Below are 16,706 nucleotides of genomic sequence, written 5' to 3' on the forward strand. Positions count from 1 at the left end.
ACTCGGGCATATTAAAGTGCAAAGTAAATACGCAACTATATCTGACATTGCCATCTCGCATGGGGAGCCTTGGTTTGTATTCCGCGAAAAACTAAGACTGTCGTGTGATAATCTATGCGTCAAGCCTCAAAAATGATGAGCGAAGACTTTACCTCTTGTGTAAGCTCTGACGGACGATTACGATGAAGAAACTTGGTAGCTACGCGCAGGAGACATGATCGTTCAAACACCTGTGGCCGCTCCGTACTCGTCAGAACAGTCGCTTGCAAACCTTTACGAGCTCTCTACGGCGGTCAGATCATCGCCCGAACGGTGGTTGTGGAGCGGCTTCTGTAGGTGGGCAGAAACATGGGGTTGGGAGAGATCGCCTTCATGGATCGAGTAGAAGGAAGGTAATGGCGGGGGTGGGATGAAATATAGACAAAACCCATAATTCTGCAGCCGGGAGGTCGTTCGGAACCATCGTCTTACGGATTTGCGCAATCGTAGTAGTAGAACAGTAATGACTAGGCATCACGGATTGCGCAGTGTATAGTCATCCAGTAGCCACCACCGATTTACTTTACATGGGGGGAGCTTCTTTGGTTGCCGGCTATCGTGGGTTTCGAACCCCAGCTGTTTGTGCGAAGTGTGTATCCTTATGCCAGGCTGTAGTGGATGACCCCGATGCCGGTGGGAAGTTTGTTTAATCTTCTTGGCAAACATGATAGAGATATGCTGAAGTTTGTTTGCCTTGAAGGGCCCAGCAAACACAGGGGTCCGGGGAGCGGCGCTTCAACCGGTGTAGCGCAACTATGAAAACAAACACGAGGGGCTCTCGCATCAAACTTACCTGTGCGTCGCTGGAAACTGATCAAATACCATAGAAAGCTTTCTTTTCACGTTAGACCCTACCGCGCTACTGCATGTTTTGAAGGATTAGCCCTAGCAGAGCGGCGGCAAAAAAATCCCCCTCCACCTACAAAACCCCCCGTCCTCCCCCCCCCCCCCCCCCCCCCCCCCCCCCCCCCCCCCCCCCCCCCCCCCCCCCCCCCCCCCCCCCCCCCCCCCCCCCCCCCCCCCCCCCCCCCCCCCCCCCCCCCCCCCCCCCCCCCCCCCCCCCCCCCCCCCCCCCCCCCCCCCCCCCCCCCCCCCCCCCCCCCTCCCACTTCTCATTTTCTCTTTCCATCCTCACCACAACCAGACAATCCCTTCCTTCACTCCAGAGCTCATTACCCCACGACCATCCTAACGACCCGCGAGTTCTACGAAACACCCTCACACAACCCTTCAACCTCGTCAAGATGCGCTTCAACCTCACGTCTCTCGCGCTCTTCGCGGTTCTCGGCCTCTGCGCCTCAGCCCTCCCGTCCTCCGAGAAGACGATCACCAAGTCCGACGACGTCCCCGCCGTCTCCTTCGCGGCCAGCAAGTTCACCATCACCGTCGACCCCACCGACGCCAACACGTACATGTACATGGGCGTCGGCAGCTCCGGCGGTTTCGTCCATCCCACCCGTGGGCTTGTTCATCTGCGAGACGTCGTAGGCGTCGCCCACCATCACCGAGATCAACGGTGTCCTCCCAAAGCCCAAGAATATGGGCATCAACGACCTCCGCGGCTGCGATCAGCAGAAGATTGGTGGCTCGCACTGCTCAAAGATGGTTATTTCGTCGGTGCGCTCTATCAACATCGCTGGTATTGACCTGGGCGGCAGGCAGGGCGGTGAGTAGTTGGAGAGACATCAGGCCGCTCCACGGGAATCGGGCGGGACAGTGGCTTCACTGGTGTGGAAACAGAGTGTGGATGTGTGGATATTGCTATGCAATGATTTATAACCATGTTGCCCTCCCTTCTTCTCTCTGGCCTACTGGGACTACGCCTATGTATTCCGTAAGCTTGGTTTTCATCTGGCATCATGAGTAGTTGCAATTTCCTTGTGCGGAGGTGTCTTACCGCACAACATGTCTTGCATAACGATTGCTGTTATGTGTTATGAACGATGGACAGATGGCTTTTCTAGTTACATCTAATCTACGATGAATAGAAGTCGATGGTGGACGAATGAAGCGTTGATGTGCACCCCCAATCCACGGCGAGCAGTCAGTGCGGGGCATGGCTGATAAGTTGCGGCACGATGTGGGGAGTCACGAGGGTAGTAGTGACGACATGGGTCATTGCATTTTCGACCGGTTTCCGTTCATTTCATGAAACCATTAAACATTAAATGATGGTATGTACCAACCCGAGTAGAAGCAATGAAACGCACAGTTAAGCCTGACTATTCCTCCATGTTCACCCTCAAGCCCCGCATTCCGGAGCCCTCGTTGCGCTCTGCGATGAACCCCACCATCTCCTCTCCATCTTCATCTGAGTCGTCGCCGAACTCGGGAATATTCCTAAACACTGGCATATTCGCCACCTCTTGCTGGATCTCCCATTCGCTGCGGAGAACATAGTACATAAAGAAGCACACACCGAAGCCGACAATAAGGGTGAGGGTGAAAACGTGGAGAGTATTGAAGAAAATGACTGCAACACGATGGTCAGTGGATTGCTGTTACATAGATCCTAGGGTGACGGCGACAACTCACAGATTTCCGTCTCGGTGTCTGTTATGTCCTTGGGGTTGGCGAACATGGTTGTTAACAGTAACTTGATCGCCGGTGGTCGGAATCGCGAGCTTCGGTGTCTCGCGTGTGGTAGTGACTTCGCTGGAGTCTGGAGGAGTTTTGCAATGTGAATGCGATGCGGGGAGTAATTTCTCGAGATGTTGTGGTAGATGTTGTGATGGTTGTTTCGATGTAGCAGTGGTTGCAGCGGTGGTGGAGGATCTTCGCAACCGTGTGTGGGAAATGGTGTTGCTGCATGGTACTCAGAGCTATGTCACCGATACCTTTAAACGGAAACCTACATGGAAAGACCTGGATTCTATCGACTTCCCGGGACTAGCTGTGGCTCCAGGTGTGGCGTTGAAGTACGTTTGTGACCAGCCTTGTTATGGGTTCCTTCGGCTTTACCTCCAGCCCGCAATCCCTCTTCCCTTCCTCGCACAAAATCTGCCTGCACACTCTCCCTCCTCTCACAACATCCGCTCCGACTCGCAGCGAATCGATCTCGGATCCACCACACACCACCACCGCCATCGAGGCAGACGAGCGGCGATTCCACATCTCCTCCCACCGATTCCACTGCCACGACGGCAACCGCGAACCACCCCGCTGTCCAGTATGCACGTAGTCATCCCTCGCAGCGCAGCTGAATACGGTGCGCCCATCTCCTCCTTCTCCTCCACTCTTTCGCTGACTCCGGCCAAAGTTTTCTGCTGCGAGAAGCTTCGAGACTTCATCGTCATCTTCTCACCCGTTTGGATCTTTATTATCATCACGATGGTCATTCGCAAGCTCTATCGGATCCGCTTCACCGGCCGCGTCAGGCTTCGCATCATCCGTCGGCGGCCTAATCGCAATCGCCAGCGTTAGGGCGGTGGAACGGTCGGCTTTGCTGGGAACTTTCAACATGTGCTGGATCTACTGAGGGTGTGATGGTACGTGGGAAGCTGTGCCGCGAGGACTGGATCTGGGTTTGTCGTACGTTGGAAGCTGTTTCGCGGGGAAGTGGTGAAAAGCGGTTGCTCTGATTGTTGTGCCTTTCATTTGACTTTTGTTTTCTGTTTACGTGATGCTAGGCTTCTTTACGGGTCTTATACGAGGTGGATATCAGGCGGTGGATCTTTGGAGGGAGGAGAATGGGACGATCGGTATTAGGGCTACTACCGCAAATCATAGCTGATAAAGCAGGCGAATGGCACATATTGAGCTATGGAGAGAGGTACGCCAGGGCGAAAGGATCGGCGGGCGGCAGGCGAGTGGGAACCGTTTCGCACAAATGCTGGCCGCCAAGTGACAATCCATCTGCTCACACCCTCGACTGTTTGCTTATCCCTATATCCGTCTGCGGGAGAAGCCCTTTGATCTGCAGAGCGATTAGGAGGAGCTGTACTGGTGGTCGGCCGGGTCTCGCTAGGCTGATGAGCTTTCTGACAGGGACGAACCACGGGCATGTGGAATAGTCGACGAAGGGACATGAGACATTGAGGATGCTGCTATCATGCAAAGTGTTACAGCTGGAGAAGGGAGAGTGACCTATGTTGCGTGAACGAGGCAAGCATGCCAGAGAAATGCAGACGTAGTAATCGCTACACGCCAACCCCCAAAATTAAGTCTCCTTCATCAATCCTTCCTTCATCTCCCTAGATATCCCATTACCCCTCACTGCTCATATTTCTACTACCCGAACAGAACCAAAGCGACTATCACGCCGTTCATCCGCAACATCGCCCTCGTTATCCGACTACTATGACCGCCAGCTTCAGTAACCTCGTTGCCGGCACCATTCCACGACTCTCCTCACGAAGACAACCGCCTATGTCCACCACGCCATCACTGCCACGCGCGAGGTTCCCGAATCACCCCACTTCCACCGCCACGACCGATTCGCGCTTCGCCTTCGAACCCACCGCCGAGTTCAACTACACCGACATGAGCATGATCACTTAGATTTGCGAGACGTCGGTTACGAGTCGGCAGACCTCTCAGCGAAACTATCTAGGTTACCGCCAATTCTCTCGCCAGCGAGAATATCTGCACATGGGCAACCCCCTCGCTTCAAAGCTACGATACGAGCAGTTGCTAGAGGATTCAGAACGTCGGATGCGGCAGACACTTGGGGAGTGTTCCATGCACGAACATCTAGTACATACGCTGCGGACGCCTTAATCCGCTGCTGCTCGGTGGCCATCCGTGCCAGGACGTATGTGGATGGGCAGTGGCTCTGGAAGTATGGAGTCAGAGTCATGGTAATTGCGAGCTTAGGCAGACGATGGAAAGTCGGTCGATTTAGATTCTGCACGATGAAGGCTTTCGCAAACAACTACCTAATTGATGTTCCTACTTCACGTAGGTATTCGATCGTCGTGATGTCCTACTCCTAGTAGTGACTACAACTATATTTGTCTGTGCACGCTCTTCACGCAGAACCAAATTAGAACCTCGTTCCCCCATTAACGATTAACCTATCAACGAACTCTTCAGCCGTATTCCTCCCATTGTATCTCACTCGGCGCGTAAAGTGCTGTACTTATCACTGGATTCTACCGTTGTGATGGGCTTCGGCATAGTCTAGATAGGCTGCATGCGAAATAAACTGGAGATCTCTCTCGGATAGGATGCATGTCGGTACAGCCGGAAATCGAGCGAAAAACCCGACCCAATTCCAGCGATTTCCCCAAGCACCTGGCCTCAAGGTTCTACTAACTGAAGCCAGGGCACTGCAGTGCCTTACAGGCCAGTATCTCCAATGGATGAAGAAACACCCCAATGCTCGCTAGAGCTGGTGCCGCTACAAAACTCAGACCCGGGAACACCTCTTCAGTAAGGACGGATTCACGATCCGCGACCTCTGCGCAGACAAGCAGTGCAGCCTGGCCATCCCCGACTTCCTTTCTCCCACTGTGGTGGCCCGTGGGCAGGCGGATCCCACAGGCTGACGAGGAAGATGCAGCAAGTGAGGTCTACGAGTGGGAGATGAGGGAGCTCGCAGAGAAGGAGGTGCTGCGGCAGCTCGAGGAGGAGGCGGCTTCCGAGAGAGGCGCCTTGGAGTAGGAACGAAAGGAGGATGCGGAATTTGTATTTTCCTAGTATTATTTCTTTGTTGCGCTCTATCTTCATTTTTGGGGACAGGCATGAGCGTGGGGGCAGGGAAAGCTACATCGGGCTGCTCTGCGAAAGTCGAGTTGGACAGCGGCGTGGAAACGGGGGTGTACGGGTTGATATTGCCATGATCTAGACAGGTTACATGCACTCAACGATTAAACAAAAAAGAATCACCAAATGTATTCGCCGTCGGTGAGAAGTGACTAAGCGCTCGCACGGAGATTCGCAACGTTATCATCAATTTCAACCTGATTGACAACCCTTCAATGGGATCGGCCGCGCACCACCGCAAATGTTTATCGTTAGTTTTAATCCACGAATATGCTGACATTTACTAGTGCGTGTGCAGCGTCGCGCATTATCCGCAACCACCGCTTTGATGGGTGTTCACGACAGTCTCCAAGACGCACTGTTGGGATCGAAGGCAGTACACAGAAGCGGAAGATGATCTGGCCTGGGCCTCCGGAAGCAGTGCTCTACATAGACCTGACCGGTCGGCTGACCGACCAGACCTAGGCTTTAGGAGGTCGGAATATATCCCGACCGACCAGACCTTGCCGGGCTCGGTCGGCTCAGGTCGGCCGACGTCGGGTTAACTGCTAATTCTATCAGCCGCAAAAACTTTCTTAATTTCTAGCGGTTTTTAGAGCATTTCCGGCTTCAAATGTTGTTTCTTAGCCCGACCTATCCCGGCCTATGCCTGGTCGGTCGTGATATATCCCGATCCGACCTGAAAATTTATGTTCGGGATATAACCCGACCGACCAGACCAAGTTTTTTTTGGTCGCGATATATCCCGACCGGCCCGACCATACCCAAACTTGGTCGGGACTGGTCTATGTAGAACACTGCCCGGAAGTGGAAAACGATCTGGCCTGCGGGCCCTGCGGGGGTAGCTGAGATGCCTGCCCCGTCAGGCAGTAAATCTCCCGATACCACTGCGGCTTCGGTGGATTGCAGTTACATAAAGGACGCGCCGATCGGGCTTTCCGAGTGGTGGAAGTACCACCTCAACAGATTTAGGGTCGCGAGGTGTTACGATATCGGAAGATTTCACTTGGGAGATCAGGTGTGGCCTGCGGGCCTGCAGGGGTGGCTGCGATGCCTAGAGAGTGAATCTCCCAGAGGGCCAGTGAGTCTCTTGCATCCTATTTACTCATGTGGGCCATGTTCAAGTGTACGCAACGTATGCTAACGACAATGACGGACGAGGAGGAAACCATTCATTTATGTCCTGCGGGCCTGCGGGAGTGGCTGCCATGCCTGCAGGCTTCCAATATAATCCTCTCGACTCTGTACCCGGACCCCGAGACCGGCAGCGTCGAGACCGTCCCCACATCGATCGCCTTCGACTCCGCCGAGGTCACCCTAGCCTCCAGGCTCCAGCACCAAGTCCGTCGTCGCCTCGACCGGCGATCTCGCAGTCCACGCGCCCCCTCGCCGACGGCAGGCCTCGCCTCCGGCAGCCTCGACGCGCTGTTCACGAGTGTTACCGCGTCATCCTTCCTCTCGGCGGAAGCTGACAGCGCAGGAACAACCAACACACTGTCTTCCTGGACGCTTCTGGTGGTTATCGGGATCGTGGCCGTGGCCGTGGCCGCGAGCGTGTAGTACACTCTCGAAGTCTATGTTTACGGATATGTCCCTTTCTGGATGGTATATTGGCATTCTGGTCCTTTGTCCTAGGTAATAATTCGCGCTGGATGGCTGGGGTGTTACGATGTTAGAATGATTTCACTTGGGAGATCAAGTGCGGCCTGCGGGCCTACGTGGGTGGCTGCGATGCCTGCCCCGCTAGGGAGTGAATCTCCCAGAGGGCCAGTGAGTCTGTTCCATCCTATTCATACTGGTCGACGTCAGTTCCGATTCACAAAACCTCGAAGAGCAGATGCTAGCCATTAATTACTGTGGTGGCCTGCGGGCCCGTGGCAGTGTTCTACACAGACCAGTCCCGACCAAATTTGGGTATGGTCGGGTCGGTCGGGATATATCCCGACCAAAAAAAACTCTGGTATGGTCGGTCGGAATATATCCCGAGTAAAAGAAACACTCGTCTGGTCGGTCGGGATATATCGCGACCAAAACAAAACTTGGTCTGGCCGGTCGGGTTATATCCCGAGCATAAATTTCAGGCCTGGTCGTGATATATCCTGACCGACCAAGCATAGGTCGGGATAGGTCGGACTAAGAAACAAAATTTGAAGCCGGAAATGCGCTAAAACCGCTAGACACTCAGGATTTTTTTGCGGCTGATAGAATTGGCAGTTAACCCGACGTCGGCCGACCTGGGCCGACCGAGCCTGGCAAGGTCTGGTCGGCCGACTGGTCTGGTCTATGTAGAAAACTGGCCCGCGGGGGTGGCTGAGATGCCTGCCCCGTCAGGGAATAAATCTCCCGGTACCACTGCTGCTTCGATGGATTGCAGTTACATAAAGGACCCACAAATCGGGCTTTCCAAGGGGTGGAATTACCACCTCAACAGATTTAGGGTCGCGAGGTGTTACAAAATCGGAATGATTTCACTTGGGGGATCACAGTTTGTTTTTTTGTTTTTGTTTGCTTGGGGGCGATGCCAATTGTTTCTGATGGGAGACCCGATGCGGTCGTTAACGGTTTAATTGTTTTTGCTGTCACTTTTTCTGTCGTCCATGCTCGTCTTGTTTTCGTTTCATCATTATCATAGAACTTTCTTCGAATTGATCAAGTTTTTGTTCCTCACCCGTTTTTGGGTCTCTGAGTATTCGATCAAAGAGACAAATATCAGCGTTTATATTACTGCTTGAAGTGCAAGCACTTTATCGTTACTTTCTACAGGCGCGCGAATTCCACTTTCGCCGGGAAAAAAGAGGTTGGGTGCATCTATAGTAGACGTCTCCACCTCGCCGTATAGGAAGCGGGATGCTATCCCTTGGATCGTAACTTTAGACTTAGAGTTCCAAAAGGGCCACGCGCCTCCACTCAACCCAGAAAATCTCTAAAAGTAAGCCATATACGTCCAAAGAATTTGCGGAGAGAGTTGTTCTCTTGGCTCCTAGCTACAGTCTAGTCAATTTTGAAAATTTTCACGCTTGTGGTTGAGGTTATAAACGAGAAGAGGCATGAGAGATCTTCGCCATCTGACAAGTCGCAATTTCAGATACAAACCTGCCTCGTTCAGCACGAAAATCACCTAAGTAATGACCATTTCGGGATACAAAGAAATGATGTATTGAGAGCCCTTGGGGGTCACCAACTCTCCAAAAGACAAAGCATCGATGAATAAATGCTGCCGCACGGTATATCACTCGCTGAAACCTGGCAGCTCGATAAATCACACCCTTGAAGCGGGCAGTGTTCTCTATAGTCCGGACCGGGCGGACTACCAAGATCCAGTTCTGTCCATGCCTTTTTTGCGGACGGGATAAAAGTAGTCCGTCCCGTCCGTCAATTTGCTGGACGGGGTTGGACTGCAGTCGATTGCAGTCCGGTAGTGATTAAAAATGCCACTATTTTCAGCACTTTCCCCACCAAATTTGCCAGTATTTCCGACTCTCGTGTGGTGAATAGCGTCCAGTGGCAGCAAAACCGGGAGCGGCGACACCATCTTCATCCAGCACCAGTAATGCCGCGCCACAATCTTCTTCCATTAGCAATAATATGCGCCACAATTTGCGCCACAATGTTTGTTTAGTACCATCCACGCCGCGGCGTCATCTTTAGCCCATGCGCATATGCTTCCCTCAGCCACTACAACCGCCGATAATACGCCGCGGGCTTTCTATCATGATTTCTGTCGCCTTGTCCAAGTCTTGGCATAGACCACCGGACACAAAGTAGGCTCGTTTTGAGATGACGAAAAATGTCGACATTTGCCGCCAAAACCTAATGATCGCGTAAGGTCTGGGGGGTGCCGCTGCGTCACATCAATTTCTAGAGCAGCTGCATCATATTTTACGAATTCTAGGGATTGAGGGCAAGATTTCATGTGGTGGTGGGCCAGTATGGTCGTGGAAAGCTGTGAAAATCACGCGAATTTGCGCTTCTGGGTGGAAATTGGCCTTAAACCATCAGTAGAACCACCATGATATGATTAAAACCCTTTAATCGTATCTAAATAAAAACTCTATCTAGTCACAGCCCTACTCCGGGGTGTTGGTGGTGCGACTGGGCGGATGGAGGAGTGGCCATTTCTGAGGCGATTTTGGAACTCCAGCGCGTTACGATCCATGGGATAGTATGTCTTAATGCCGACAGTCTGGCAATTGCTGTATGTTGCATATCGTCCTATCCACAGCCACGCGATCATGTCATATTTCTTCCCCTCCGATTTCTCCAACCTCGGCCTCACCAGCCTTGCATCACAACTTCTCGGACTTCAGCAGATCACATTATACCTACATCGTTCCCAGGAGTAATCGCTGTGATTCTCAAGTTGCGTAACTGCAACAAGAGCGTGCATTTCTTGCTTCACTAGTTGGCCCACCACCCTCAAGCGACCCTTGTTGGCTGGGTCTTCAACCTTCACCACGTCGCCATGGATGCAAAAACATTGCAGGTCACTCGTTGATTCAACTTTGTTGCGGCGCGCCACATGTGACAGTGCAGGTTCAATCAAGTCCAACAAATGACCTCTTGCATCGTATCATCACTCCATCGGAAAAAATATCTATAGCTCTATCTATCCAGTTGATAAACACTCTCGCATTCCGCCACTACCCTCCCTTTTCCCTTGAAACCCCATTCGGTTCCATCACCCACGGCTTTCATCCTTGACCGCGCCCACCTACCTGGGACCCTAAAGAGAGAGCCAATCGGCACCTGGTAAGTCCTCGCACCGCGCAGCTCGTCCAACTCCAACGCCCTCTGCACGGCCGCCCTATTCCACAGGACCTCCTCGTGCTTGACGACGTACTTCAGCCCCAGTTGCTCGTAGTCGATCTCCTCGCGGTTCCTGAAGCAGCGCAGGGCTTCGCCAAACACGAACATGGCATCCTTGTACCTGCGGTCCTGGAACAGGATCCCGCCGAGCTGCATCCAGCCCACGCAGAACCAGTGGTCGAGCTCGATCGAGCGCTCAAAGTTTTCCACCGCCAGCTCCGGCGCGCTGCTGAACAGGTGCAGCTGCCCGATGTTGAACTGGATGTGCGGCGTCTGCCTCGAGTTGCTGTAGTACTTCAGCGCCAGCGGGATCTCGTTCTTGTCGAATGCGATCTCGGCGTTCAGCAGCCCCTTGATCGCGTCGAGGAACGGCTCCCGACGGGTACCACTCGCCGCCACGTGCGGAGCTATGTTGGAGCGGATTGTCATGTCTAGTTTCGGTGGGCGTGCCTTGAGTCCGCTGCTACGGTCGGGGTTCATCGCCGGAGGCCCTATCAAACCGCCGCGCGGTATGGTGTGCTGCGGTGCACTGCCAACGCGCACCTTCGGAGGGGGTCTGGTCTTCTCGATGCCGGTGCGATTATACTGCTGGGGTTGCTCCGACTGACGCCGTTGGTGGTTGTGGGGTCTTTCGGAAGGCTGTTGATGTGGATTCTGCTGTAGCCTCTCGCCGCTGGTGGTATTAACTCGCTCTTGAGGCGGCTGCTGTGGCTGACGATGCGGCTGCTGTACGGTAATGGCATCACTGCTGACCCGCCGGGGAAGCTGCTGTTGATGCGACTGCTGTTGTTGACGTTGCAGCTGCAGTACGGTGATGGCGTCGCTACTAACTCGCCGGGGAAGCTGTTGCCGGGGATGTGGCGAGCCCTGACTGCTATTGGAACTAACTCGCTCGTCATGCCGGGGGCTCCGCGGGCTACTCCCACCCTCCCGAGGATTTTGGGGTCGCGGGGGAGGGGATATTGGCGTACCATCGAGTTCGAGCTGCTCGTGAGGCGAAGCACTTTCGGGGCGCGGTCTGGGCGGACTCCTGGGGTTGAGGTCTTGTTGCTCGTGTGGTCCTGGGGTGTAAAAGATGCTTCTGCCTCGTTGCTCGTATGATCCCTGGCTGTAAATACTGCTGCGACCCAGGCTCTGCTCGTATGGCTGCTCTTGCCAACTATCGCCGTCGGTCTCGTGCGTCTGCGGCGAAGGCAGCGGGCTCACGTCGATTACAAAATTCTCCTCCGGCTGCTGGTACAAATCCCTTAGGGACTCTGCATCCTGAGAACTTCCATCCACCAGCCTTGTCCGTGGTGAGGTCGGGCTGCCGAGATTTCGAACCTGCTGCTGTCGCGGCCGCGGCGGAGTTCCATGGTTTTGTCTGCTCGACGGCCGAGCCAGAGCTGCAGGCCTTGGTGTGCTCATCCTGTCGGCCAGCGAGGCCATATTTGGCCGCCTTCCCATCGGATTATCCGGCCGTGGCGCCAACGACATTGTCAACCTCTGCTCGGGCAGTCGTTCCTCCGTGTCCGCCGTCCTCCGCTGCAGAGGCGGCCTGGGCGCCGGCGGCGGTAGACTGCTAGTCTCGTTTTCCAACGCAACGATCGAAACCCGCCTGTTCCGTAGCTGCGGTAACGACCGCTGGATTGGATCGACCGTCGGCGATGTCTGCGTGTCCATACCCCTGCTCTCTACCATCGAAGCCTGGCCGTCCCACGACGTCAGTGTCTGCGCCGTCTGAGATGTCTGTGCCCTTCCCCGCGCCCCGGGAATAGCAATGGGATGGCTGGGCTCCCCCGGCGTGCGTGTATTCTCGAAGGCGCCGTCATACCGCCTCGCTTGGCCGGGGTCCACCACCTTCCCCTTGGCCTTCCCCTTCCCCTTACCAGTGACATCCGCAAATGTTATCGGCTCGTGGTACACAGGACTAATTGCCGGGAACGAGGCTTTCTGCTTCCCCTTGTCGGGGGGCTTCTTCTTCTCGGCGCCGGAGCCGACGAGGAAGCGAAGTAGTCTGCCGGGGCGCTTTGGGGTTGGAGGCTCGTCGGGTGGGTCGTCGGAGTTGGCGAGCAGCTTGCTGGAGGTGGATTGCTTCTTTAAGGGAGTCATTGCGTCTGGCTGATCTCGTGGTGGTGATTAAGGTTGTGATTAAGGTAAGAGATTCGAGTGATTTAGATGGTAGCGGCGGTGATTAAGGTAGTATGTAAGAGTGAGAGGAGCGGTGTGATATCCTACCCGAGGAACGGGAGGAGGAGGGCGAGATGAAGCAAAGGTGTGACCATGCGGTGAGCATTGAAATAGTTTTCGGGATTTGAATGATCACCGTTGGGTTGTGAGTTGTCAATTGTGGATCGCGGTCACGTGTGTTCACTGGGATCATTCACAACTACAACACGAAGTACCTAGGGTAAGGCCAGACCGCAATTATCGCCGTGTTTCATCGTCGAAGAGGGGCTAAGGAGGGGGCTCTGGGCATGCTGAGCAGCGAATCCTCCTCGAATTCTCGTGTCCAACCAAGAAAGCCGCAACTTGTAAATACAAAAGAACCCCCTGCAAGGCTACAGCCCGAGCCCGCCTTCAATGACTCAGCCTCAGGTATGCCATGCTCTTACGCCAGTGCACGTGATACAGACCCCCCTCGTCGGTAGCCCGCGGGAAATCCCTTATTGCTGAGATGCACCTTTTTAAAACATTTATCGCAAAGAGAACTGCCATCCACCGAACGTGTTTCTATTGCTCAGTCGCAGAAACAAGTTACAGAGTGCCAATTGCGCATCATCTACCGTCCTCTAATATCCGTGATAAATGCTCACCGAGTAGGTACATAGGTAGCCAGTGTCGAGTCCCGCGCTTTGCTCGGCCCGGCCGACCGCCTAACAATCGATATAATTGGAAAATAATTCCCGTTCGTGCTGTCTGCCGAATCGAGAGGCCCATCCTATGCGATCGTCGTGGTGTCGAGGTCGTAGGAGTGGACCATCCGGGATGGTCTACGGGAATGAGCAGAGTTTTTTGGTATGATATGCCGATTAAAATCACCATAGATTATACAAGAAACGTGACAAGTCTATCTCAGGCTTCCGCAGTCGGAAACGTGTGGAGTGAAAACGAGTTTGTGAGCCTATCAGTGATCTACTTCCGCAACTTCCATCCCACGCACTCTCCCGCCGCAGTCCAGGTCCGCAATTGGGAGCCTATCAGAGTGCTAGTTTTTTCACTTCTGTCTCGAGCACTTTCCCGCCACGCAGGCTATCATCGGGACATCCCGCGCCTGGCTCGGCCATCCCTAAGTAATTATTGCGATATAGGAGCAATATCACGGCTCATTCGTTCCCACCCAGGACTTCATTTACGCCCATGTACCGTATGTACCATCGACTAGACGTCCTCCCCTGACTCCCAATTCCCGCTTCTCCACACTCGCCATTCTTGTTCTAGTTTTCCTTCACCTTCCCGCCGTTTCGGCATCCCTCTTAGTGTCCGTTTTGACTCCACGAAACCTAATGTTACATGCTTCCCGCCGACGGACTACTGCATCTCCCCGCGCGGGAAGCACCTTGAGGATGTACCTAAGGATGTACCCCACAGCGGTACCGGCAGATACGAGCCAGAGATAAGTGGGAAGGACTTCCGGATACCGATAGGAGTTGCGCATGCTGCTGCTGCTGCGAGTCCATCTCGACGGCGAGATAAACAGGAGGAGAAGCGTCAGCTGCAAAATCCAGATATCGATGGGCGATCTTCATGATCACCACTTACGGTACAGTGCCTGGCAATCAAGGGACAGAAACTTCCCTGCTGCACATCTTGCGCATCTGCGTATCTTCTCCTCACATCCCGCAGCCGCGTTCCAATCACTTGTCTCCTGCCATCCATCTCCTCTTCTCTTCTCTTCACCCTCGCTTGCGGATCAAGATGGAAAGATGCAGGGCGGATGACAGCTGCCCGACACTCCACCTCTTTCTTCTTTTTTCTTCTGCTCCTAATTCTTCCCCATTCCATCGCAGATCGCAGATGCAAACGGTTCCGTTTGCTTTTCTTCTGGCGTTCGAATTGTTTCCCATCGCGCTGTAGTCGCGCGGCCGCGGCCGCGGGGCTAGATATGATGACGTTCCCTGCACACAACCGCCCCCGCCCCCACACTCCATCCCCGCATCCCACCCCGCGTTGACGGTGCGCCACCACCGCCACCCGCTGCCACCGCCAACCACCACCACCATGATTCCGCACTATCGCACTATCCACAGCAACGGCTCAGTCATCGCGGATCCTGGCACCATGTCCCCCGATATTGGCGTGCATCGCCCCTCCCTCCCTGCCACCCTTCCTGGCCGATAGCTATCGAAGGGGTGCCGCGAACGCGCGTTCCGATTGGCCCCGCGTAGCCCCGCCGGCGAAGGGGAAACATCCAACAAACATGTGCGCGAAAACGCAGAAAGTGCGAGATATATGCTACCTGTATCTTGGTGCAGTGCAGTGCAGATCCCGACCGCATCGACTGGGGGCCTTGTTACCAACCATGGTGTGCGAACAATTGGAGACCGCTACCCCGCTTCGCGCGATGGGTTTTTAACCCCCGCTTCTCCCCCGCGAAGAGTGGGCTGTATTGACAGACATCTGCATTAGTCGACTCCATCCACGCCTCCCTATCCTAAATCCATCATACCTCTCACGAATACACACATCCTTCGAAACCTCCCCCCTCCACACACACACACACACCACCGCAACCATGGTCAAAGTCACTCACCTCCTCTTCGACTGCGACAACACGCTCGTCCTCTCGGAAGACCTCGCCTTCGAGGCGTGCGCCGAAGTGCTGAACCGAATCCTCGCCGCCAACGACATCCCCGACCGCTACACAGGCTCGCAGCTGATCGCCGACTTCGTGGGCATGAACTTCCGCGGGATGCTGCACGCGCTGGGCGCCAAGTTCGCGCTCAAGATCTCGCCTGAGGACGAGGACAAGTACGTCAAGGACGAGGAGGACCAGGTGATCGCGACGCTGCTGCAGAAGGCGGAGCCGTGCGTGAACTGCACGCCTGTGCTCGACGAGCTGCACAAGGAGGGGAAGTACGGGCTCGCCGTCGTCAGCAGCAGCGCCCTGCGCAGGGTCCAGGCGTCAATCAAGAAGGTCGGTCAGGACGTCTACTTCCCCGCCGACCACGTGTTCTCTGCCGCTACGTCGCTGCCGAAGCCTACGAGTAAGCCCGACCCCGCCGTCTACCTGTTTGCCTGCGAAAAGCTGGGCAAGGACGTCAAGGAGTGCGTCGCGGTCGAGGACTCAAAGAGCGGAACCCTGTCGGCGGTGCGTGCGGGTATCCCCGTGATGGGCTATGTCGGCAGTTACCACGGGAAGGAAAAGCAGGAGGAGATGAAGAAGGCGCTGCTGAAGGAGGGTGCCTACAACGTCATGACGGATTGGACTGAGTTCAGGACGCTGTTGGCCGAGTTTGAGAAGGCGGAGAAGTTGTAGATAGGATGGGATTGATGTCTGTTTTCGTTTGTCTGGTCGTCTGTCTTTTATTTTCTTCCTTGCCCATGGGTCAGGTCGATTAGGTACATCGTACATGGTACGGAGGGTCCAATACTACTCACCGTCAAGTCCATAACTGTTCATCACCGCGACCGTGAAATCCATCTTCACGGTGAGCTCCGCCTACCTATCCCCGCTAGGGAACCGTAGTGAACGGCTCATTCCGCCCACCGAACCTCCCTGCCATCCTTAGTACATCCCCACCATGACAATGACGTAGTTACCCAGCTAGATCTCCCTTCCTTACTCGCGTCTCCGAGTAGTCCTGATTAGCCACAAATCGCTGGTATGATTACCAGAGAATCCCGGATGACCGTGAAATCGTGACAAATTATGACGGCATTCCGCACACGACTAGTGAGTCGAACCACCCGCGGCGTGTGTATAGGAAAAATAGCGCGACGAATCCTTCCAACGCGTGCTGCCGTCCCGTCCGCACTAGAGGAACTAGAGCCCTCGGGAAGACGCGTGAAAAGCATGGCCAGGTATCAGGGCCGAGAACGCCGCGCGGAGTCGGGACTCGGAGTCGGGACTCGGGAGGAGGATGTGATTTCCGCGGCGCGCAGGTGCGGTACCGGTAGAGTTCGAGGATGGTGCCAAACGGGCCGGAAACGCGGTTGTCGCCTGGAGGTTGTCG

General features: G+C 54.7%; 5 protein-coding genes across 5 annotated transcripts; 3 read left to right on the forward strand and 2 right to left on the reverse strand.

Moving 5' to 3' along the window:
- Nucleotides 1-1,231: 1,231 nt before the first annotated feature.
- BZA05DRAFT_463865 (uncharacterized protein) lies at nt 1,232-1,739 on the forward strand (the record flags this gene model as incomplete). The annotated part of the gene is made up of 1 exon (XM_051487720.1): nt 1,232-1,739. A coding segment is annotated over one exon (508 nt), but the record flags the coding sequence as incomplete, so codon positions are not given.
- A 522-nt stretch (nt 1,740-2,261) lies between these two features.
- BZA05DRAFT_442303 (uncharacterized protein) lies at nt 2,262-2,620 on the reverse strand (the record flags this gene model as incomplete). The annotated part of the gene is made up of 2 exons (XM_051486743.1): nt 2,262-2,512; nt 2,575-2,620. 2 exons carry the CDS (start codon nt 2,618-2,620, stop codon nt 2,262-2,264), a joined length of 297 nt encoding a protein of 98 aa, XP_051342753.1.
- A 4,274-nt stretch (nt 2,621-6,894) lies between these two features.
- Nucleotides 6,895-7,305, forward strand: BZA05DRAFT_442305 (uncharacterized protein; the record flags this gene model as incomplete). Its single annotated transcript, XM_051486744.1, has 1 exon — nt 6,895-7,305. The coding sequence occupies one exon, from the start codon at nt 6,895-6,897 to the stop codon at nt 7,303-7,305; it is 411 nt and encodes a 136-aa protein (XP_051342754.1).
- Nucleotides 7,306-10,347: 3,042 nt separating this feature from the next.
- On the reverse strand, nt 10,348-10,980 carry BZA05DRAFT_332468 (uncharacterized protein; the record flags this gene model as incomplete). The annotated part of the gene is made up of 1 exon (XM_051480650.1): nt 10,348-10,980. The coding sequence occupies one exon, from the start codon at nt 10,978-10,980 to the stop codon at nt 10,348-10,350; it is 633 nt and encodes a 210-aa protein (XP_051342755.1).
- A 4,119-nt stretch (nt 10,981-15,099) lies between these two features.
- On the forward strand, nt 15,100-16,128 carry BZA05DRAFT_389107 (HAD-like domain-containing protein). Its single transcript, XM_051482731.1, has one exon. The coding sequence runs from the start codon at nt 15,266-15,268 to the stop codon at nt 16,007-16,009; it is 744 nt and encodes a 247-aa protein (XP_051342756.1). The 5' UTR covers nt 15,100-15,265; the 3' UTR covers nt 16,010-16,128.
- Nucleotides 16,129-16,706: the final 578 nt, after the last annotated feature.

This window comes from Tricharina praecox (genome assembly GCF_024521635.1).
Source record: "Tricharina praecox strain CBS 144465 chromosome Unknown BZA05scaffold_4, whole genome shotgun sequence".
NCBI lineage: Eukaryota > Fungi > Ascomycota > Pezizomycetes > Pezizales > Pyronemataceae > Tricharina > Tricharina praecox.

What these genes read in the sequence shown, in the direction of transcription:
- BZA05DRAFT_389107 (XM_051482731.1), top strand. Translation starts at nt 15,266, where the DNA reads ATGGTCAAAGTCACTCACCTCCTCTTCGACTGCGACAACACGCTCGTC.